At 38.0% G+C, this 23221-nt stretch overlaps 1 protein-coding gene across 3 annotated transcripts in view; it reads left to right on the forward strand.

The window, feature by feature from the left end:
• Positions 1-23221, forward strand: part of CUL2 (cullin 2) — an 80422-nt gene that overhangs the window by 14010 nt on the left and 43191 nt on the right. For all 3 annotated transcript variants that reach the window (XM_027121734.1, XM_027121732.1, XM_027121733.1), the window contains exons 2-5: positions 1067-1207; positions 8851-8953; positions 16301-16395; positions 22507-22612. In XM_027121734.1, coding sequence (XP_026977535.1) covers positions 1089-1207; positions 8851-8953; positions 16301-16395; positions 22507-22612 — 423 coding nt within the window. In that variant the 5' untranslated portion in view covers positions 1067-1088. The remainder of the gene's footprint in view (positions 1-1066; positions 1208-8850; positions 8954-16300; positions 16396-22506; positions 22613-23221) is intronic.

The raw sequence follows: 23221 nt of genomic DNA on the forward strand, positions 1-23221 counted from the left end.
ACACACACACACACACACACACACACACACACACACACACACACACAGGAACTACTGCTAATCCATTCTCGGTAGTTAGAGGAAGTTTAAGGCTTGTAGGTGGAGTCCCTGGTATGTTGAAGAAAGAGGGTTGATTTAGTGTGGCACACCCTCTTTTGGGGTTTTGTTTGGCTTCTCTGATTCTTTTTCTTCCCTTCCTTGGACTCCTCTTGAGTTCTTTTCTTCACAGGACAGAAATGTAAGAAGGGCCCAGGGCCACCTCCGGTTTGTGGGCTGGGACCGTGCAGCTGGTCTCCTCCCCTTGTCTCTTTTTTCCTTTCTCTCTATGCATTCCCCCCTTCTCCCCACTGTTTCCCTACCTCCTTTTTTACCACAGCGGGACACAGGAGGAAGAATGTTTCCTCCTTGTTTGGCCCTGGCTACAGACTAGCTTGGTGCTTCACAGTCCTAGTAACGAGGGAAAACTTTGGGGAAGATGTGAAGGCCTGTGCCGGAAAAGTGCTCCCTTGTGCAATTAAATTTAACTTTAGAGGTTTCTCTTTTTAATTCTGTTCTTCTGGTGTGATATTGAAAAGGATTTGGAATCTAGTTAAACTGATGCTTCAGGAAAATAAACCCTTTAATTGTCTTGTGTTTTCTCATATATGGCCTCAGTCTCCAGTTTAAGGAGTGCAAACCACAAGGATTTGGGGCCAAAACCTTTTTATTGAGTATCTCTTGTGCATTTCTCATGATGGAAGTTAACTTTTTGGCTCATTAGGTCCCAGCTTCTTTCTCTCAGCAAATTAAATGAGGCTTCTCAATCTTTGGACCACCCTGGGTTATAAATAATTTGTGCTAAAAGCTTTTTATTTCCTAGAGTTTGCAGTGAATGCACATATGCTGTGGAGTTCCTTGTCTGGACAGTCATGAAAAGATGGCAGCCAGTGTTTATTGTTCTCACCACGTGCCAGGTTCTGGTCTCACCCCTTCCGTGCAGCATGCTGTCTAGTTGTGTGGTGCTTTAGAAACAAGTAACTGACCTTGTAGAATTCATGCTAACGTTACCATTGTTTTTAATTAACAGATTTCAACACTAAACTTGCACAATGTCTTTGAAACCAAGAGTAGTGGATTTTGATGAAACCTGGAACAAACTCCTCACGACAATCAAAGCTGTGGTCATGTTGGAGTACGTGGAGAGAGCAACATGGAACGACCGCTTCTCGTATCCTTCCAGTGGCACGGATGCCTGCACTGATCAACATGCTAGGTTCATAAGCTTGTTGAAAAGTGACAACAGGTTTAAGTTTTCCTAAGTGGAAGAACATGCCAGTGTGACTATTTTCATATATATTATTGTTCACATTTCCAAGTTCATTGCCTGTATGTGGCAGTCAACAATCTTTGATAACCTTTTGCTCAACAAATACTTTACTGAGCACTTAGTATATGTCAGGCACTACTTTAGGCTTTGGGAGTACATTTGTGAACGAAGCAAACTACTTTCCCTTCATTCTACTAAAGGAAATAGATATTAAATGGATGTAAAACACAAAACCTGATGCCAGTGCTTCTAACAACAGGTTACATCCCGTGGGGGGACGTAAAGCAAAGCGAGGGCATGAGCGTGGTTGGAGTGCGCGTGCGCGCCTCTCTAGATGGTGGTCAAGGAAGGTCTCCTTGAGGATGTTGATGATGTCGAGGATGGCGATACTTGAGCAGAGGCAGGAACCGAGGGAGGGAGCAGGTCACACAGAAACCTGGGGGGGAGTGTTCCAAGCAGAGAGCAAACAGCAAATTCAGTGGCTCTGAGATGGAAACGTTTCTTATTTGGGTTTTCTACATTTGTGATTTAGGGGTTTTATATGAAAATATAAATTTGTGGTTTCCCTAGGACAGTCTGAAACCTGCTGTCCTGCATTCCTACATGACAGCAATCTTTTTTTAAAAAATACATATATATACATACACACACACACACACACACACACACACACACACACATACACACACTGTACATGATATGTATAATGTATGTATATTATTATAACGTTATTAATAATATTATTTTATATATACATTATATATGTAAAAAACACAGTGCAACCTCCAGCACCCAGGCTATATACTCTGGCACCAAAGGAAAAAACCACAGTATTACAATACTGTAGTTTCTTAGTACTGGGGAGGTTAAAGGGGTCTCTAGGAACCCTCAGCCACAGGTAGCTGGAGCAGAGTGGTGGGTGGCAGCCTCATCAACTCTGCCCAGTGTTTGCCAGGGGCCACGGCTGGGAGGGCCTGGGAACAGCCTGTGCCCTGGCAGACTCCTGACCCGCCTCCGTCTTCCACCACAGGGACCACCACACACACCACATTCCAGGGCAAAGAAGGGGCATAGGGTCGAGGCCTGGTCTCTGGGTCTGAGTGCCATGGCAGTGCCCCAGGGCCCTGAAGGAGGCCTTGTGGACTGGGTGGACACTGTAGGGACCAGAGATTCTTTCCCCCAAAAGGGAAGGTGAGATGTGAAGGTATTATTACCAGAGTGAGCTTGGAGATTCCGAGTCCTCTCACGCGCTGTGCCGCCCTCTCCAGCAGTGTCCTGGGGCTGAAGGATGGCTGCCCTCACTGTGCGAGGTGTGTGTTCTCTAGAAAAGCTTGGATTTCATAAGACAGTGATTCAGCTTGTTCTCAATGCCTAACCTAATTGTCAATATTAAACTGAATGTTGATGCAAGAACAGTGAAGTTCTTTGAATTCATTACAATTGCAGTTGTCAGTAAGAAACATTTGTTAGGGTACCTATGTTCTAGGCACTACAGATACAGAAAATGATGGTAACATTTCTAGAAGGCTTCAGAGTTTGCAAAGATCTTTTATATTTTTAATATAGAAACAAGCCTATAAGATCAGTGGGGCAGATATAATATATGAGGAAACTGATACTCAGAGGTGAAGGGACTTGCCCCGGGTTATGCAGGTAGTCATTCATGGAGCATACAGACTTGCATACAAGATGTCTAACATCTAATTTCCTGTACTTTCCATTGTATCTAGATGATAATTGTTATGGAGTCTGTCTTTGAAGAGCTTATTTTTGAATTAGTCTCTTAAATTTTTTTTGTGGAACATCATGAATTGTTTTTGGTGGGAATCAGTAAAAACTGAGAAAGGGTTAAAGGTTACTTGTGTGTTAATGAGGTTGGGCTAAGCACATACTCAGGTACTTTTAATGCTGTTTTAACTAAAATAATGAGCAGAGAGAGGAGAGAAAGAGTTGGTCATAGAAGATTACAAGAAAAGAGAAAATGAGCATAAGGTAAAGAAAATAGAGTCATTAAATGTGTTCTTATTCTTCTACAGAATATACAGTTAATTGCTGGTTTATAAATGGTTTTGAGATAGCTGACTTCCTTTGAAAGTGCCCCTTCAGTTACTGATATTTCTAAGATGTTTATTGTTTGATCCATCTAAGATGGTTCAGTTACTCTTGACCTGGTCACGAGTTTTCTCCTCCTCCCCTGAAGTAAAAAGTATCTACAGAAACAGTAAACTGAGGAGTGGAATATCATTTTAAATTTTATTATGAAAAATAAAGGAATGGAATATCATTTTAAATTTTATTGTGAAAAAATTAGCATTTTATTATGATTTTATTTATTATGTAAAATTATGTTCCTAATTGTTCTAAAGCCAGATTCCCTCCTTTTCCCTGTTATTTTGCCCTAGAATATAAGGTTGACATCTGATACTCAGATATTTTATGTAGAAATTTTAGAGGCTGTAAATCTTTAATATTTTGAAACTGGAAAAGAGCCCTCCCTACAAATTGTTCACCACCATATATTAATACTTGATCTTTTACAAAGCATTTTTTGAGGTGTATGAAATATAATGCATACATAAGTAAGATATACATGTAGAGTTGAGCAAATAATTATAAGACAGACACCTGCATTATCACCACACAGGTTAAGAAGCAGAACACTGCTGGCATCCACCAACCTTCCCCCACCAGCTGCCCCTCTCAGTTCACAAGCCTTCTCCTTTCCCTTGGAGGTAACTACTATCATATTATTCTCTTGTTTTTTAAAGAACAGCATGATTGCTTATATATACAGCCTTAAACAATATTGGTTAATTGTGTTTTGAACTTTGTATAAATGGAATCATACTGTGTACATTCTTTTGTGTCATAATTTTGTCTTTCAACATATAATGCATGTGATTAATTTGTTACAGATGATCTTGTAAAATATATATTATTAGCCCATTTTACAGTTGAGAATATAGTGGCCCAAGAGGGTTAAGATTGACTTCCCGATATTGTAGGCTAGATGCTGGGATAAAAATGCTCAAGTCTCCTTACACCCTTGAAGTGGGTATCAAAGAAACCTGGTCTGCCAGCTGAAGTGTTTAACCTGTGTAAGTATGGAACTTAGTGAACCCCTGTCTACAACATTTTTACTAAATATAACCTCTGTAAGGGCACAGATACCCGTCTGTTTTGTTCACTGCTGTATTCCCAGTATCTGGTACATATAGACACCTAGCAAATATTTGGTGAGTGAGTAGCTACTGTCAGCTGAATGCCATGAAGCATACTGTATGGATGAAAGAAGTAGCATTAATATTTAGCTAGTTCTCTTATTGTGTTGATAAGAGGGCTCTTAACCCTCATCCTTCATAAATGTACTGGGTCCAGTTATGTATGCAAGGCATTCTGGTTGATAGGTAATGTAAATAGAAGACATCAGTGTTTTCTTTTGATGCATAACAAATTACTACAGATGTAGTGGCTTAAATTTAGTGTTTCACTCTTTTATTATCTCCCAGTTCTGTAGGTCAGAGTCCATCGTGTGACTAGGTTCCCTGCTCAGGATCTCACAAGGCTGAAATCGGGGTTGGCTGGCTGTCTTCTCATCTAGAGCTCAGGGTCCACTTTTAAGCTCATTCCTGTTGTTTGGCAGAATTCAATTCCTTACAGCTATAGGACTGAGGTCCCGGTTTCCTACTTGACTTTTGGCCGTGAGCTGCTCTCATTGACTTACGGTCACTCTCCAGTTGTTGGTTGTGACCCCCTTCCATCTTCACAGCCAGCAGTGGTGAGTCAAGCCTTTCCCCTTCTGCAGCTGGTGCAGGGGGGCAGGGGCTGGTAGGGATCTGCCTTTGAAGGGCTCATGCGATTAGATTAGGCCCATCAGGGAAGTCCAGGATCATCTTCCTATTTTAGAGCCAACTGATTAGTAATCATAACTGCAGCTGCCAAGTCCCCTTGCCATGTAAAGTAACTGGGCGTGCTCTCTTATATTCACAGTCCCAGGGGTTAGGGAAGGAAGTCTTCAGAGGCCAGTTTTAGAATTCTGCCTAACACAAGTAATAATGATGCTCTATAACAGAAGCTCTGTGACAGCTTAGGTGCAGTCTAGGGTCGTTTGGGACTTACTCCTTAAGAGGTATATCAAATGCTTATGATATGATAGAGGCTAGGTGTAGATGTACATTTACTATTTGCTTCCCTGGGTTGGAGTTCTTTGGTTCTTTTGGTTTATGGTCGACCCTTGAACAACACAGGTTTGAACTGCACAGGTCTGCCCATACTCAGATTTTTTTCAATAAGTATACTGTCGGTCCTGTAACCACGGGTATGGAGGACGGACTGTAAGGGGCTTGAGCATCCTCGGATTTTGGTATCCACAGTGGGTACTGGAACCAATCCTCTGTGGATACTGAGGGACAAGTGTACTTGTATTCATGATTTTCTGCCTTTTGGTAGCTGTTAGGACAATTTCCAAACCCCAGCAGTGTAACATAGACGGTCTCCTACTTAAGGACAAGATAGATTCTAGTGAATAAATGGTTTTATGTTTAAGTCCATAGTGACTCAGTGAGGGGTTATTTAAGATTGCTTCCCTGAATGTAATTCTCCCAGATACGAAAACCTGGCTCTAAAACTATTGTCCTTATTTCAAATACATATTCTATGAGGAGTCTTTTTCAAACATAGAACAATTTTGACTGCATTGAAAAATGTTGAGGTGGGAAATCTCCATCCTTGATGATCTTCACAAGTGTTAGAAGGAGGACCTCTTAGCAACCTTGGCATCTACACTTAGCAGCCCATCAGTCTTTCTTAGATTGTGTGGATTGGAAAAGGTTGTATCTGTAGTCATCCCTGGTTGGTGCATCAGTAACAGTTTCACTCCCTTCTTCTAAATTATGTCAGAGTTCTTTTATTTAATGAGTCATTTTTTTATCCTTGCTTGCTAATTGATGATTTTATAGATACTGCATTTTTTACATGTCACATTTTTATTTTTTCGCTTACGAAATGTCAATAAAATTTTTCATTTTTTATAGTTTTGTATTGTCAGTTCTTTTTTGACCATTATTTTACCATTTTCAATTTTAAGGTAATCTTTTATTCCCATTGCAAAACATTGTTTTTGACCCACTATGCAGTAGAGTTAATAGTGTTAAAACTAAAAATTAAGCCCAAGCATAGGAAGCATCTTTTAATAGAGAAAATGAACTAAAATAAGTAATTTGCTGCTTACCAGCACTGCCTTTTGGTTGTAACAGAGTTCAGAGCTCTTGCTCCTGAACACATTTTGTTTCTGACTTTGAGAATTTGTAAGTGGAAAGTTTGTACATACAGGTATCTTTCTATTCCGGCTCCCAGAAAAGATGACTTGGAGAAGACAGTGTTTAAATCTAAATCTGACCACCTACGTTATTTGCCATTTCTGGTTTTTTAAAGTATCTTGTCTATAACCAAATCATAATTGAATGCTAGAGGGTTGAAGAGTGCTCCTCTTGGGTGCTCTTCCCAAGGCCTAACCATTTCCAGAGTGGTTGGGTATTTGAACAGGTTAAAGAAAAAGAACATATTTAGGTATATCTTTTAGGCAGTTGAGTGAAATTATGCAGTGAGACTCCAAACTATGCTGAGTTAAAATATTCATTTAAAAAATTTATTAAGGTGGACTCCATTAAAAGCAATACATGAGTACATTCTCACTGAGGAAGAGTCAAACAATATATAAGTCCTGTATGTGGAGTGAAATGGGAAAGTCTCCCTGGATTCCTACCTTGCACAGATCCCTTTCCCTCAGCAGAGAGAAGGGAAGCCCTATTAGGTGAATTTTGCTGGTCATTTCTGTTTACATATACATGCAGTGGCTATATTGAGACGTTAACTTTGTTGATGTAAAACATTTGAGCACATAATTAGCATATCATGTTGAAATTATGGTACTGAATTGCTGATTTTTCAGTATCAAGTAAGTTGTGTATTCTAGAAATGTGTATATATGGCTTAAGGGAAGATTAGAGGAGCAAATATCATCATCATGTTGGATGGAAGTTCTGGAAGTAGGTATTCAGAACTTAAAGATAATAAATGTGTCACTTCTGATTGTTGATCTAGAGCCTGGCCAAATTTAGTCATTTAAAAAAATTTTGTTCTTTCTTTTTTTTTTTTGGCAGTGCTGTGTGGCTTGTGGGATCTTAGTTCCCTGAGGGATTGAACCCAGGCCCACGGCAGTGAAAACTCCGAGTCTTAACCACTGGACTGCCAGGGAATTAAAAAAAATTTAATTTAAATTTAAATATGATATACGTGCTGACTGGTGAATGTAAAGGTGAATTCTCACAAAGTGAGCGCACCTGTGTACCCAGTAAACAGAGTGCTCCTACCAACCAGGAACCTCTGTTCCGCAGTCGCTGAAGTTAACTGCTGTCCCGGCTTCTACAACACCTAATTCTGACAGCCCTTTTACATCTAGTTTTACTAGGATAGGCTTGTGATCAGTTAAGATTTAAATTATGTCATGAACTAGGACTATTTTTTCTAAAGGCATTTTTAGCTGAAACCTGGAGGGACCCCAGGCTGATCCGGGAGCTCATGTAGTAGCTTACTTTGAAGCTCCTTCTCCATTGATGACTTGTTCCCTCTCCCCTCCACCAAACCATGTCAATTCTCTATAGAATTTGTGTCCAGATAAATTAAAAAATTTTTCTTTCTTAGATAGTGTATATTCAAGTCTCTACTTTCTTTGTAATACAGGTGAATATTTTTTATGTTATTGCTGAAAAATAGCTCTTATATCTGTACTATTTTATTTAATCTTCCAGTCTATAAAGGTTCATTATGATATCTAAGTTGACTTAAAGTAACTTAATAGTTTCTTTTTTTTTTAACATCTTTTTTGGAGTATAATTGCTTTACAATGGTGTGTTAGTTTCTGCTTTATAACAAAGTGAATCAGCTATACATATACATATATCCCCATATCTCCTCCCTTTTGTGTTTCCCACCCACCCTCCCGATCCCTAAAATAACTTAATAGTTTCTTATTGTAACTGTTTTTGCTATAAAGAAACCTGGCACAGTGATATTACACTATTTGGGTGATATTTTTGCTTCACCATGTTTGTTTTTTAAGTATGTAAATAAAATTTTAAATATTTAATATAATAGTAATCGAACAAATATATATACATGGATACATGGAGATATTTTATTGGTTACTAATTACAATTAAAAATAAACAATGAAAGAATTTGGAGGGAACATAGGAAAGTCTGACTGAGGCCTCCCAGACAATGACATCACGTGGAGAGGGCTGCTTGCTCTTTTTGGGGTGAGGATACAAGGTAAAGAGTCAGAGCATGTGAGGTTGATTTCCCACCTCCCTTCTATCACCATTGTGTCGGGTAAGTGTCTTTCATTCTGTGTATGTATCTATATAATCCTAAACTGCAAAAATGAAATAAGGATTTTTCATTTTTTAATGCCAGACTTGAGTTAAATCTTTTGTTTTAAAGTAGTATCTTCAATGAATATGAAAACCTTAACAATTTAACTAGAGATATCTATGCTTTATGTGTGGCCTATCCTGAACCCCTTGGAGAAAGACTTTATACAGAAACTAAGATTTTTTTGGAAAATCACGTACGGCATTTGCACAAGGTAAGGATTGATATATACATGATGTAAATGTGTTTATGGCTACATAGTTATTTGACTAGTTCACTGTTTTCCAGTGCAGAACTTGTATCAGGTTAAGGTTATTTGTTTTGTTTCCTAATTAGCATTTTTCTAATATGTGTATAAGAGCTTTGGGTCAAGCTCTGTGTTAGGTTCTCCAAGGGAAGTCAGTTTAGTTGCTCCAGATCATACAACTAGTAAGTTAAAGAGTAGGGTTTCAAATCAAGATGTGTTCAATTTGAAATCAAGTGCTTACATATATCCTCTGGATGGTGTTTATAGAACCAAGTTTTCTTTACTGTTGCTTCCCACCTCTTGGTGAATCTCTGTCTTTATATTCAACATTTTAGCTGCCTCTTCATATCCTATATAAGGTCTTTAAAAACCTAGAATTAAAAAGGAGAATGGTAAATTAAAAAGTATGATAGAAAGCCTCTGTGACCAGTTATTTTGGTCAGTGTGCCATGTGCATGAGGGCGACATCACCGACTTGATCTCTGTATAAGCAGTGAATGAATTTTGTAGTATTTGGCTCCACGCAGCATTTCTGACTTCTTTTGGATTACTGATCTTATCAGGAACTGGATGAGATCATTTATTCTTTGAACTAGAAACTTGACTACCTTCTTTTCCCCCCCAGTATTTTATTTTATTTATTTTTTAAAATTTTTTATTTTATATTGGAGTATAGCCAATTAACAATGTTGTGATAGTTTCAGGTGCACAGCAAAGCAACTCAGCCATACATATACGTGTATCCATTCTCCCCGAAACTCCCTTCCCATCCAGGCTGCCATATAACATTGAGTAGAGTTCCGTGCACTATACAGTAGGTCCCTGTTGGTTATCCATTTATTTTATTTATTTTATACATCTTTATTGGAGTATAATTGCTTCACAATGCTGTGTTAGTTACAGTTGTACAACAAAGTGAATCAGCCATATGCATACGTATATCCCCATATCCCCTCCCTCTTGTGTCTGCCTCCCACTCTCCCTATCCCACCCCTCTAGGTCATCACAAAGCGCCGAGCTGATCTCCCTGTGCTATGCTGCTGCTTCCCACTAGCTATCTGTTTTACATTTGGTAGTATATATATATATGTCGATGCTACTCTTGCTTCACCCCAGCTTCTCCCTCCCCCAATGGTGTGTCCTCAAGTCCATTCTCCATGTCTGCATCTTTATTCCTGCCCTGCCACTAGGTTCATCAGTACCATTTTTTAAAAAAATTCCACATATATGCGTTAACATATGGTATTTGTTTTTCTCTTCCTGACTGACTTCACTCTGTATGACAGGCTCTAGGTCCATCCATGTCACTACAGATTACTCAATTTCATTTCTTTTTATGGTTGAGTAGTATTCCATTGTATATATGTGCCACATCTTCTTTATCCATTCATCTGTCGATGGACACTTAGGTTGTTGCTTCCATGTCCTGGCTGTTGTAAATAGTGCTGCAGTGAACATTGGAGTACATGTCTCTTTTTGAATTATGGTTTTCTCAGGGTATATGCCCAGTAGTGGGATTGCTGGGTCATATGGTAGTTCTATTTTTAGTTTTTTAAGGAATGTCCATACTGTTCTCCATAGTGGCTCTATCAATTTACATTCCCACCAACAGTGCAGGAGGGTTCCCTTTTCTCCACACCCTCTCCAGCATTTATTGTTTCTACATTTTTTGATAAGGGCCATTCTGACCAGTGTGAGGTGATACCTCATTGTAGTTTTGATTTGCATTTCTCTAATAGTGATGTTGGGCATCTTTTCATGTGCCTTTTGGCTATGTGTATGTCTTCTTTGGTGAAATGTCTATATAGGTCTTATGCCCATTTCTTAATTGGGTTGCTTGCTCTTTTGATATTGAGCTCCATGAGCTGTTTGTATAGTTTGGAGACTAATCCTTTGTCTGTTGCTTCATTTACAAATATTTTCTCCCATTCTGAGGGTTGTCTTTTCGTCCAGTTTATGGTTTACTTTGCTGTGCAAAAGCTTTTAATTAGGTTCCATTTGTTTATTTTTGTTTTTTCATTACTCTAGGAGGTGGGTCAAAAAAAGATCTTGCTGTGGTTTATGTCAAAGAGTGTTTTTCCTGTATTTTCCTGTAAGAGTTTTATAGTATCCGGTCTTACATTTAGGTCTTTAACCCATTTGGAGTTTATTTTTGTGTATGGTGTTAGGTAGTATTCTAATTTCATTCTTTTACATGTAGCTGTCCACTTTTCCCACCACCACTTATTGAAGAGGCTGTCTTTTCTCCATTGTATGGTCTTGCCTCCTTTGTCGTAAATTAGGTGACCGTATGTGCATGTGTTCATCTCTGGGCTTTCTATCCTGTTCCATTGATTATATTTCTGTTTTTGTGCCAGTGCCATACTGTCTTGATTACTGTAGCTTTGTAGTATAGTTTGAAGTTGGGGAGCCTGATTCCTCCAGCTCCGTTTTTCTTTCTCAAGATTGCTTTGGCTATACGAAGCCAGCATCACCCTGATACCAAAACCAGAAAAAGATATCACAAAAAAGAAAATTGTAGACCAATATCACTGATGAACATAGATGCAAAAATTCTGAACAAAATACTAGCAAACAGAATCCAACAACATATTAAAAGGATCATACACCATGATCAAGTGGAATTTATCCCAGGAGTGCAAGGATTCTTTAATATACACAAATCAATCAATGTGATACACCAAATTAACAAATTAAGGAATAAAAACCATACGATCATCTCAGTAGATGCAGGAAAAGCTTTTGACAAAATTCAACACTTATTTATGATAAAAACTCTCCAGAAAATGGGCATAGAGGGAACCTACCTCAGCATAGTAAAGGCCATATATGGCAAACCCACAGTAAACATCATGCTCAATGGTGAAAAACTGAAAGCGTTTCCACTAAGATCAGCAACAAGACAAGGATGTCCACTCTTGCCACTCTTATTCAACATAGTTTTGGAAGTCCTAGCCACGGCAATCAGAGAAGAAAAAGAAATAAAAGGAATACAAATTGGAAAAGAAGAAGTAAAACTGTCACTGTTCACAGATGACATGATACTATACATAAAAAATCCTAAAGATGCCACCAGAAAACTACTAGAACTAATCAATGAATTTGGTAAGGTTGCAGGATACAAAATGAATGCACAGAAATCTCTGGCATTCCTATGTACTAACAATGAAAAATCAGAAAGAGAAATTAAGGAAACACTCCCATTTACCATTGCAACAAAAAGAATAAAATACCTAGGAATAAACCTACTTAAGGAGGTGAAAGACTTATACTCAGAAAACTATAAAACACTGATGAAAGCAATCAAAGATGACATAAACAGATGGAAAAATATACCATGTTCTTGGATTGGAAGAATCAGTATTGTGAAAATGACCCAAAGCAATCTACAGATTCAGTGCAATCCCTATCAAACTATCAATGGCATTCTTCGCAGAATTAGAACAAAGAATTTTACAATTTGTATGGAAACACAAAAGAACCCGAATAGCGAAAGGTTATCCATTTTAATTATATCAGTGTGTACATGTCTATCCCATACTCCCTAACTATCCCTTTCCCCCATCCTTCCCCCCTGGTAACCATAAGTTCCTTCTCTAAGTCTGTGGAAGCTTGACTACCTTTTGTTAGCCCTGTGACCCTGGACAGCTCACCTAACCTACCGTGTAGATTGAACTTCATGTTCCTTTATCTGTAAAATGGAGATAAAGTAACACAGTCTGTGTAATAATATGTCTAACCCTGTACATGACTAGGAGTAGATCTTTTTCAAATGGTAATAACCCATAAGTAGAGCACAATTGATCCTGTGATATTTCCCTTATAACATTTGAAGAAAAGCTCAGTTTTTCAAAGCCTATTTTATCTATCTGTTTATTTTCTTTTATTTTGTTTTCATTGAAATGTAGTTGACATACAATATTTTGTAAGCTCAGATTTTCAGAGCCGATTTTATCTGTTTATTTTCTTTTCATTGGAATATAGTTGACATACAATATTTTGTTAGTTTCAGGTGAACTACATAGTGATTCAACATTTACATACATTATGAAATGATCACCAAATTAAGCCTAGTTACCATCTGTTCTTATACAAAGTTATTACAATATTATTGACCATATTCCTTGCACTCTACGTTACATCCCCATGACTTATTTATTTTCTAACTGGAAGTTTGTACCTCTTAATCCCTTTCACCTTTTTGGCCCCCTACTCCAGCCTTCTCCCCTCTGGCAACCACCTGTTTGTTCTCTGTATCTCTGAGTCTGTGTCTATTTTGTTTTGCTAGTTCGTTTGTTTTTCAGATTACACATATGAGTGAGATGATGCGGTATTTGTCTTTCTCTGTGTGACTTATTTCACTTAGCATGATACCCTCTGGGTTCATCCACGATGTTTTAAATGGCGAGATTTCATTCTTTATATGGCTGAGTAATATCCCATTGTATATATATATACCACATCTTCTTTATCCATTTGTCTATTGTTGGACACTTAGGTTGCTTATGTGTCTTGGCTATTTGTAAGTAATGCTGCTATAACTGCTATGAACATTGCGGTGCATGTATCTTTTTGAATTAGTGTTTTCTTTTTCTTCAGGTAAATACCCAGGAGTGGAATTGCTGGCTCACATGGTAGTTCTGTTTTTAATTTTTTGAGGAACACCCTGTTTTCCATACTGGCTGCACCAGTTTACAGTCCCATCAGTAGTGCATGAGGGTTCCCTTTTCTATAGATCCTTGCCAGCACTTGCTATTTCTTGACTTTATTTATTTATTTATTTTTGGCTACGTTGGGTCTTCGTTGCTGCACACGGGCTTTCTCTAGTTGCGGCAAGCGGGAGCTACTCTTCATTGTGGTACGTGGGCTTCTCATTGTGGTGGCTTCTCTTGTTGTGGAGCACGGGCTCTAGGCGTGTGGGCTTCAGTATTTGTGGCACGTGGGCTCAGTAGTTGTGGCTCGCAGGCTCAGTAGTTGTGGCACACGGGTTTAGTTGCTCCACGGCAAGTGGGATCTTCCCGGACCAGGACTCGAACCCGTGTCCCCTGCATTGTCAGGCAGATTCTTAACCACTGCGCCACCAGGGAAGTCCTATTTCTTGACTTTTGATGATAACCATTCTGACAGGTGTGAGGTTATAGCTCATTCTGTTTTTGATTTGCAGGAAATGCTCTACTTTTCATTTTATATGGCAGATACATTTTAGTGTTCTAGTATGTGCATTTATCAGTTTATGAAAGTGGTTTTAATGACAAGTAATTTAACTTAGTCTTAACATTTTTCATATGTTAGTTTTGAAGTTAAAGTTCTGCTGTTGTGAGCTGGTTAGCTTTGGTTATAATATACTAGATAACTGTGTGAGTCATTTATAAATTTTGCAATTTTATGTTTTAACGTAGGTTGTAAATGTGATTTTTAAAAACTTTTTATTTTGAAATAATTTTAAGCTTATAGAAAAGTTGCAAAAATAATACAAAGACTTCTCAAATACTTTTTACCCAGCTTCATAATATTAACATCTTGCGTAACAGTGGTACAATTATTAAAACCAAGAAATTAACATTGGTATAATTGTGTGATTGAAAAATTACAATTGTGAAGTATTTTATGAAAGTTTAGAATATTTATATAATTGTATACCATATTTTCTCTCAAGTCCAGTGACAAAAAAAGAAGTTGGCTATTATGTAGATGACAAAGTAAATTGTTAATATAGCCAACAGAACTGAAAAGTTTCACCTGTGAGAACTTTTTAAATTACTAAAGTATTGCATTATGTTGTAGATCATTTAGAACATACTGATAAGGAAAAAGAAAATAAACATCACCCATAACATACCTCCGGAATTAACCACTGTTAATACTTTTGATATATCTATTTTTAAATATATCTTTTTTTGATACATATTAACAAAAATATAATTTGATATATGTCTTTTGCATATTTTTGTTTTGTGTAGACTTCCATTTTTTATTAGAAAATGAAGTCATGTTGTATACTTTATAATGTGCTTTTTGCTTTTAATAATATTGTAGGTCTCTTTCTTTGTCATTAAATAGACTTTTGTAATTCTGGCAGTGATTGTAAAATTTTTCATTTTGTGGAGATACTGTGATTTGTTTAAATATTCCTATATTGCTGGGCATATAGATTATTTCCAGTTCATAAAGTTGTGATTATAAACAATACTTCCATGAACACCCTTGTAGCTAAGTTATTCTTGTGTTACCAAGTTTTTTTACAGGGTAAGTCCCTAGACGTGGCATTACTGGGTCATAAGTCATGAACATTTCCCTCCATATCTCTGTGTTCCGAATTGGTGGATATGGAGGCCCGGCTGTAGGGACTTGAGCACCTGCGGATTTTGGTATCCATGGTGGGGTCCTGGAAACAATTCCCCACTGATGTTGAGGAACAACCGTAGTAAGAAATTGTTCTTAGATTTATATTCTATCCAACCAGCAGCAGTAGTTCCTAAGTGGGCCCTATTCCCCAGCATTATTAATAGTGGTTGCGATTTTTAATTTATTTACCATATGATAGGCAAAAAAGTACTATTTCTAGGCTATTCCTATCATCCTGAGACTTAATTGGTAAAACTCCATGTTTAAAAGCATAGCTTTTATCAAGAGTTAATTGGATGAGTGTTGAGGTCATGTCTTGCCTAAGGTCACGCGGACGGTTGATGGAAGAACCGAAGTAAGAGCAGCGGTGGCCTCGGGAATGTCTGTCCTGTCCAGTGGATTTTTATTGTTAGACTGGATTTCCATTAAAATTAACTTTTTAAACATCAGCCCTCAGATTTCAGTTTGATTTTCATTTTTCAAAAAATAGTAGGTTTTTATTAAATAAATATAAAATAACTTATTTGGGGAATATGGAAAATGTGTCAATTTTCATAAGTAGTCTTATTCACAATAGTGAATAATATGAGGTGATGACATAACTGCAGGCTGATCAAAAGTGATGGACGTGAGGAAACACAATAGAATTACATTCTGTTTTCATCTGATCTAATATTCTAGCCCAAAGAACAGCATCAAACCATTATATTTTGTTTTTTTATCTTAGAGAATGAAACAGTTACTCTCTAGTATGGACGCTTCACTTTCATATCTAAGATTCACATTTTTTTCTATCTCTTTAATTGTTACTAAAGATAGTTAAAAATAAGAATGTAATTTGTAAATGTAATATATAGTGCTTGAATTATGTCACTTATTTAAGAACATTAGTTTTTGATAAATTTCATAGCTTACAAATGAAAATGATTAGTGCTTTCTGAGTAAAAAATATTTTTCTTCTTTTTTTAGAGAGTTCTGGAGTCTGAAGAGCAAGTACTTGTTATGTATCATAGGTACTGGGAGGAATACAGCAAGGGTGCAGACTATATGGACTGCTTGTATAGGTAAGTACACTTTTAGACTCTCGACAGTCTAAACAGTATTGCCTGCATTTGGTAATTGCAGGAGTTTTTTGTTTTTACTACCTACTACCCATGAAAATGAGCAGAACTAAAGCATTACCTGATGTATGGACTTTTCTCTGCTATGGGGAAAGGTCTGTAGTGTGGGTCATGTGGGTATTTGGGAGCCAGGCAGTGTATGGAAACTTATTCTGTGAAAACTAAAACTGTATTTGATGGCATAGCTCTGTTTCTTCAGTTGTCTGGGACTGTGTAACACACATTAAATCTTGACAGATCCGAAGTGAAACTTCAGCTTGGATGAAACTTTTAGTGAATCTAAGCTCGTGCCCCCCTCTAGCATGCTCTTGTTTGACTCTAGGGTTCAGCATTTTATGTTTCATGGAAGTACCTGGCAGTTTTCTCTTGACGTTCTCCCGCCCTTTCCTCTAGACGTACTGAATTACTGGCAGTGTTGTGATTCCTTGTGGTCTCATATCATCCCGCCTTTCCTTGTGCTATTCTGTCTGTCTGGATTGCTTTTCTTCCTTTCCCTGAATGACTAGTTCCCATTCCCCGCTCTGAACTCCCCTCTCCTTGCCTCAGTCTCCTGCTTAGATCTTTGGTGTTAACTGCCACTCATGTATGTTCCTGTGGCACCCTGGGCTGGTCCTCTCTAACTCATTCACGTAGACGGTGGAAATAAGTACAGTACCTAGGTACACAGGCAGAGACCCATTTGTTGAAGGACAGTGGATAAATAGGGAATAGTGCTGTTAAGCACCTGGGCCTTGTGGCCTGTGATGGTTGCAGTGATAATTTTGCCCTGTGCATTGTGGCTTGGGCCACAGATGAACCCCTGCCTCAGTTTCTTGCTGGAGAAGAGGAGTAGAGCTAGGTCTCAAAGCGTTTCCTGCACAGGTGCATGGGGCCAAGGCATGGTCGCCTTGGTGTGTCTGTCCTTTGCTTTACTGGTTCGTATTCCCTTTGGTTTTTATAACAACACTGGACTTTACTAGATGTAAGCTGCCTATGTTGGAAACTGGAACTCACTTCTAAATGGCCAGTAGCTCTATTTCCTCTTAGAAGAGCAAAATATAATAAAACCAGAAACCAACAATTGCTAACATGGGCAAGGTTCGCTGGGGCTTTGGCTTTTACAGAACATGTCTGCCATCCATTAAACATCCTGACATTTGATTTCCCCCCTCCATCCACCAAAGTGGCCTAGTCATAAATAAAACTTTAAGAATTCCTTAGCTAAACCGTGGGGGAGAGCGGGGGGAGTTTTAAGGATCAGGGTGAGAGCATACGCGTGTTTTTGTCACTGCTGAGAAGCTGGGGCCACTGGTATATGGATGACAAAACAGTGCTTCGACTGTGTGCCGTGCAGTGGATCCCTCGTTAGCTGAGATACTTCAGTAAAGATTCAAGTTGTTTTTCTGTTCTTTCTTAGTTTTCTGGGGCACCGTTCTCTTGGTTCTCCTGCACCTCTCTTTACCAAAATCAAATTGGTATTATTGAAAGTAGTACTATTAAATTGGTACTGTTGATGAGCTTTTATTAAATTTTGCAATATATGATATATACACATATGTATGTGTATATATAAAGCCATATGAGATAGTTGGTTTTTTACAATGGAGGAAAACTAAGAGTCAGAGAGGTCAAGGTCCCTGAGCTGGAAAAATTACAAGGGCAGAATTTAAACCCAGATCAGTCTGAATAAATCCATTTAACTTCTTCATTCTACCTAGCCTCATTCTAGAGAGTCATTGCAGTCACTTACATAGGTTCTATTCTCATCCTTTAGCTACACTCTGCATTCTTTCTAGGATGATCTCTATTACTCCTGGTTTTAGCTACAACCTATATATTGATAACCACCAAAATAAATGTTTATTGAAGGTGGTCTAAGTTTCAGAGGAATATTCTTACCTAGCTGCCTGTACCTCCAGGATGTTCCGTGGGTACATCGTACTACTGCAGATGTTCACAACTGAGCTTGTTATCTTTTACACACACGCTGCCCCAGAAATACTCATTTTGGTTAATGGTAGTCCTGGACATCCAGATGTATAGGCCGGAAGTCTCAGTTATCCTTCACCTAGGGTTATCCTCTCTACCTGACCCCTCTTGGTCAGATCCTCCAAATGTCTCTTAAATTTATTATTTCCTTTGCAGTGCTATTATAGTATTGTAGTTCAAGCTTTTTATTGTTTCGGACCTGGACTATTATTGATAACATCCCTGTAACCAGTCTCCCAGCCTTTGATTTCTAATTTATTCTATTTAGTAAACTTCTCAAGTGCAAATTTGATCACCGTCCAAAATCACTTAGTAACTTTCCACTGTCTGTAGTAAAGACTTAGAACCAATGGCTCATGGGGTTCACTTATAGAGTGTTTTGTTTGACCTCTGTGGGATTGGCTTCATGTGACTGATTTATTTAATTATATTGGTAGACTGGGTGGTGAGATCCTTCTCATAGAGGGTACATTTGATTAGATAATTAGATAAAAACTGTAATTAGTATAAAAACTAGATAATTAGATAAAACCTGCTTGATAGTCTTTGCTTGTTGGGTAGTAGGTTATCCAGGCTATCTCTTGTTATTAATCTTAGTCTATAAGGAAATCTGTGTGAAGAAATGTAAAGGAAAAAAATCAGTTTTATTTCAAAGCATTTTTCGGTATTATTGTTTTGAAGTAATTTCTAGCCTTTTCTTTACTCTGATTGATTTATAAGATGGATATGCATTAGCATAGGTGACTTAAGGATTCCAATTTTAAAGAAAAATAATGATGCTCCTACGCCACCTTTCCTGCTGCTACATATCTGTTTAGGCCCTGCGGGCCCTTGAAGTGGGATACTTAAAGTATTACCTTGAGAACTAACGACTCTTGAAATCCAGTAGGTATTAGTATGGGAACAGTTCTTATAATAGATTTTTTTAAAGATAGATTGAAATGCCTGATTTCTTAGAGGCTTCACAGTTACCTTAGGCTATTAGTTCTTGTTAGTTAATACTGTTGTGTTACTGCTGATACTCCAGAAAAGCAAAGGATACTTATCAATCACTTTGTTGCCAGAATAAATTATAAAAACATGTACTACTGCATGAGTTAGACCTGAGCAGAACAGTCAGGTATTGACTGTGTGGTAGAGTATTGACTATTTAAAGAAATTATTGAAAGTTATTTTACTTTACGATTTCCTAGAATATATATCTTTATTTAAAAACAAATGTGTGGTTAATAAATCTCATTGTAAAATACTACAGTGACTTAGAAATTAAGAATGGCGTCTGAATCAAAGTGAAAAATTATGCTACTTACATTTTAAATCATATCTATAAATTATTTTAAAAGCTTCTCTATCAAGCTTAAACTGTCAAGAGTAGAAATCTAATGAGAAGAATATAGATGATGAAAGTTAGTGTAAAATTTATTCCATGCGGGAAAGAGAATAGTGACTTGTCCTATCAGATATAAAACGTATAAAGCTCCACTAAAACAGTGTATTGGCTGTGGAATATACACACAGATCTCTAGTGAATCCAGACTTCTGCAGATCTAGCAGCTACTCTTCAGAGTCAGCAAACTCCTACGCTGAGAAGTTTACACTTACTGTATAGGAATAAGGGGGCTGCTGTAGGCTTCTGAATAGGGAGTTGATATCCTGAAAGCAGAATTTTTAGGTAAATTGGATATGCCAGAAATGGGAAATAGAGATCAGTCATGAGAATGTTGCACATGATCCAAGCAGAGAGTCAACGAATGGCATTGACAGTGAAAAGGAAAATAATGGGAGGAGGTGAGGAATAGTGTGAGAGAACAGGAGGACCAGCTGAGTAAAGGAGGTAAACGGAAGGATGAGATAAGTGATGCTAATGTTTTAGGTAGGATTACTGGGATGGCCATGGTACAGTGACCAGAAAAGGAATGGTTTGGAGCAAAGGGTCTTATAGAAAGGCACATGTAATGGTGCAGATATGACTAAGTTCCCCCTACTCGGCACTTTTCACTGTTGATATGTTACATTTGTTTATGTTTTTATGTCCTACCAGATGGGTAAGCTCTCTGGGCAGAGACTACATTTTTGTTTTTCGTTTTTCTATCCTCAGTGCCTTGTCGTACCTGGCATGCAGTACGCACTTGGTCAGTACTTGCTGAATGAGAGTGGGAGACCTCGTGAGTTTTCTGGCCCAGCTCTGCCACTTAGTAGCTGATGGACCTTTGCCGAGTTCTTTAAGCTGTCTAAGCTGCAATTTTCTTACACGTAAAATGAGGATCCTAATAGTACCCCATATATCTACCTCCTAGTATTCAGCCAGCTGCAATGCTTACGCCTGTCTCTGACACACGATAGGCGCTCCATAAGTGTCAGTGATTACTTTTATTTCCTGACATTCATGCTTTTATGATCTGTCTCCAGGCTGCTTTTCCAAGTTTGTGTTCTAATGTTAGCTTTTGCCATCCGTGCTGCTGGAACGTTACCCGTTTATTCATTTCGTAATTCGGAGAAGTATTTTTCGAGGACTGCCTGTCTGCCTGCCACTGTTCTGGACACTGTCTGCCAGACCTCACATTCTAGAGAGGAGGTGGATGTACAAAACCAGTAGACAAAGAAAAGAACAGGATTATTTCTCATAGTAGCAAGTGCTGTGAAGAAAACAGTTATGTATTAGATAGTTACTTCATTGGGGGTGGGAAGTGAAGGCTAGTTTGGTTTGGGGTCAGGTCAGGCCTGAGAGAGGTGTGTTTGAGCCGAGACCAGAGTGACAGAGGCCAGAGGTGAAATGCCCTACCCCAGGGAATCTGTTTCAGGTGAAGCAGCCGTTTCTCTCCAGCTCTTGCTTCCGTCTCAGTCCTGTTCCCCTTTTCTCAGCTGGAAGGCGTGGTGGAAGCACATCAGGAAATTATTAGGGTTACAGTGAGAATGGAAGGGAAAGCTAAATGCTATTTTGAAGGAAATGGCTTTGTAACCAGTGGACAGAAGAGACTAAAATGTCACATGGAGCACCAAGGTTGTAAGCCCTGGAGTCCAGAGCTGGAAGTGAGTGAATGTGGGAGGGAACTTGTGTAAGTGGTGGTGGCCATAGCGCTTTATTATTTTTCATCGTCTGCTAGGATTGTCAGTGGAGTTATGCAGTTGAAATTTTTGTTTTCTTTGCTTGCAGTTTCAGTTGTCTGAACATTCAGCAGACCTTTCATTTTGATTCAGTGAACGTGGGAAAGTGTGTGTTTTAATACAGAGATTTTGTGGTTGTTGCCTAAATACTTGTATTGTCAATAGCTATTTTCACCTTGGCAGAAGCTGTCAAACGAATAGTTTTAGGTGTTGAGCATTAAAGGCCTTGTGGTGAAATCTGGGATGGTGAAAAGTGATGCTTGAATATTACATGCCTTAGTACACATTTTATTTAATCTTAGAACTCTTTATTCATCTTAGTAGTTCTCAGAGTTCATCATAGTTATTAGTCTTTCTTTATAAAGCTGTTTACCCCTGGTAGACAAAGTGATCTTGAATCTGTCAGTTTTGCCCATACTTCTCACTGTCTGTAACAATCTATTGCATTTTCTCACCTACTGATTGTGATTTTTTTGTTTGTTTAAAAATGAAAAGTTATGTATTTAATGGTGATAAAATATAGAGAACTTTCTTGACTTTGATCTTTTAACCATTTTCTGTTTAATTCTTTGCAAAGTGAACTTGGCTTATTTAACAAGAAGAATCCGGGAATGAGCAAATTAGACTGTAGAGGGTTTACCCTTGGATAGGAGCTGTTGGGCTATAAGAGTATTGGAAAGTTTTAGAACAAAACCCCTGAGTTTTTTTAAGTGAGACTGTGGTAATAGGGGTTTTTTCTTTTTTGCTACTCTAGAGGTCTTACTCTTTGTCTCTTAGGGCCTAGCAAAGGGAGTTGGGCTGGTAATTTTTATCTTTTTTAAAAATTATATTTCTAATTTATATATAATTAGTTTCTTTTGGATGTATTACTGAACTACTCTACAGTTGATTATAACCCTAAAATTATTGCTCTAAAGTTGCACGTTACTTGTTTTCCTACTGATTTTGACAGTGTCTATTGATATTATGTTTGTTTTTCAGGTATCTCAACACCCAGTTTATTAAAAAGAATAAATTGACAGAAGCTGACCTTCAGTATGGTTATGGTGGTGTAGATATGAATGAACCACTTATGGAGATAGGAGAGGTAGGACATTCTTTAAATGACTGGCAAACATAAGAGTGTTTTTATATACTGAGGAAATTTGATTCACTGTCCTTTTCTTAAGGACACTGAGTGGACTATCTTAAAATTGTCAAGATTTAAAACATCCTAGGGAATAATTCCCTGGCGGTCCAGTGATTAAGACTCTGTGCTTCCAATGCAGGGGGACGCAGGTTCGATCCCTTGTTGGGGAACTAAGTTCCTGAAAGCTGCGTGGCCAAAGGGGAAAAAAAAATATCCTGAATGTTAAGTAAATGAAATACTGTTATGATTTCCTAAGAATCTTCGGATAGATGAGACGAACAGAAAAGATGTGATGAGTATTATTTTAATAGTTAAATTAATGATGGATGAATGACAGAAGGTTAATAGTTCTGCTGTATGAAAAATCTCATAAAAAATATTTAGAAAATGTTGAGACTCTTACGGTTGAAAAGTGTGAAGGACATGGACTTAAAAGAGAACCTACAAGAGAGGAAACACAAATTTGTGGATGCAACAAATTTATTTTAACTTTAAAAAGTAATTAAAGAGGGCTTCCCTGGTGGCGCAGTGTTTGAGAGTCCGCCTGCCAATGCTGGGGACGTGGGT

Source organism: Aethalodelphis obliquidens, unplaced genomic scaffold (assembly GCF_003676395.1).
Source record: "Aethalodelphis obliquidens isolate GAN/ISIS:26980383/991018 unplaced genomic scaffold, ASM367639v1 scaffold23, whole genome shotgun sequence".
Lineage (NCBI taxonomy): Eukaryota > Metazoa > Chordata > Mammalia > Artiodactyla > Delphinidae > Aethalodelphis > Aethalodelphis obliquidens.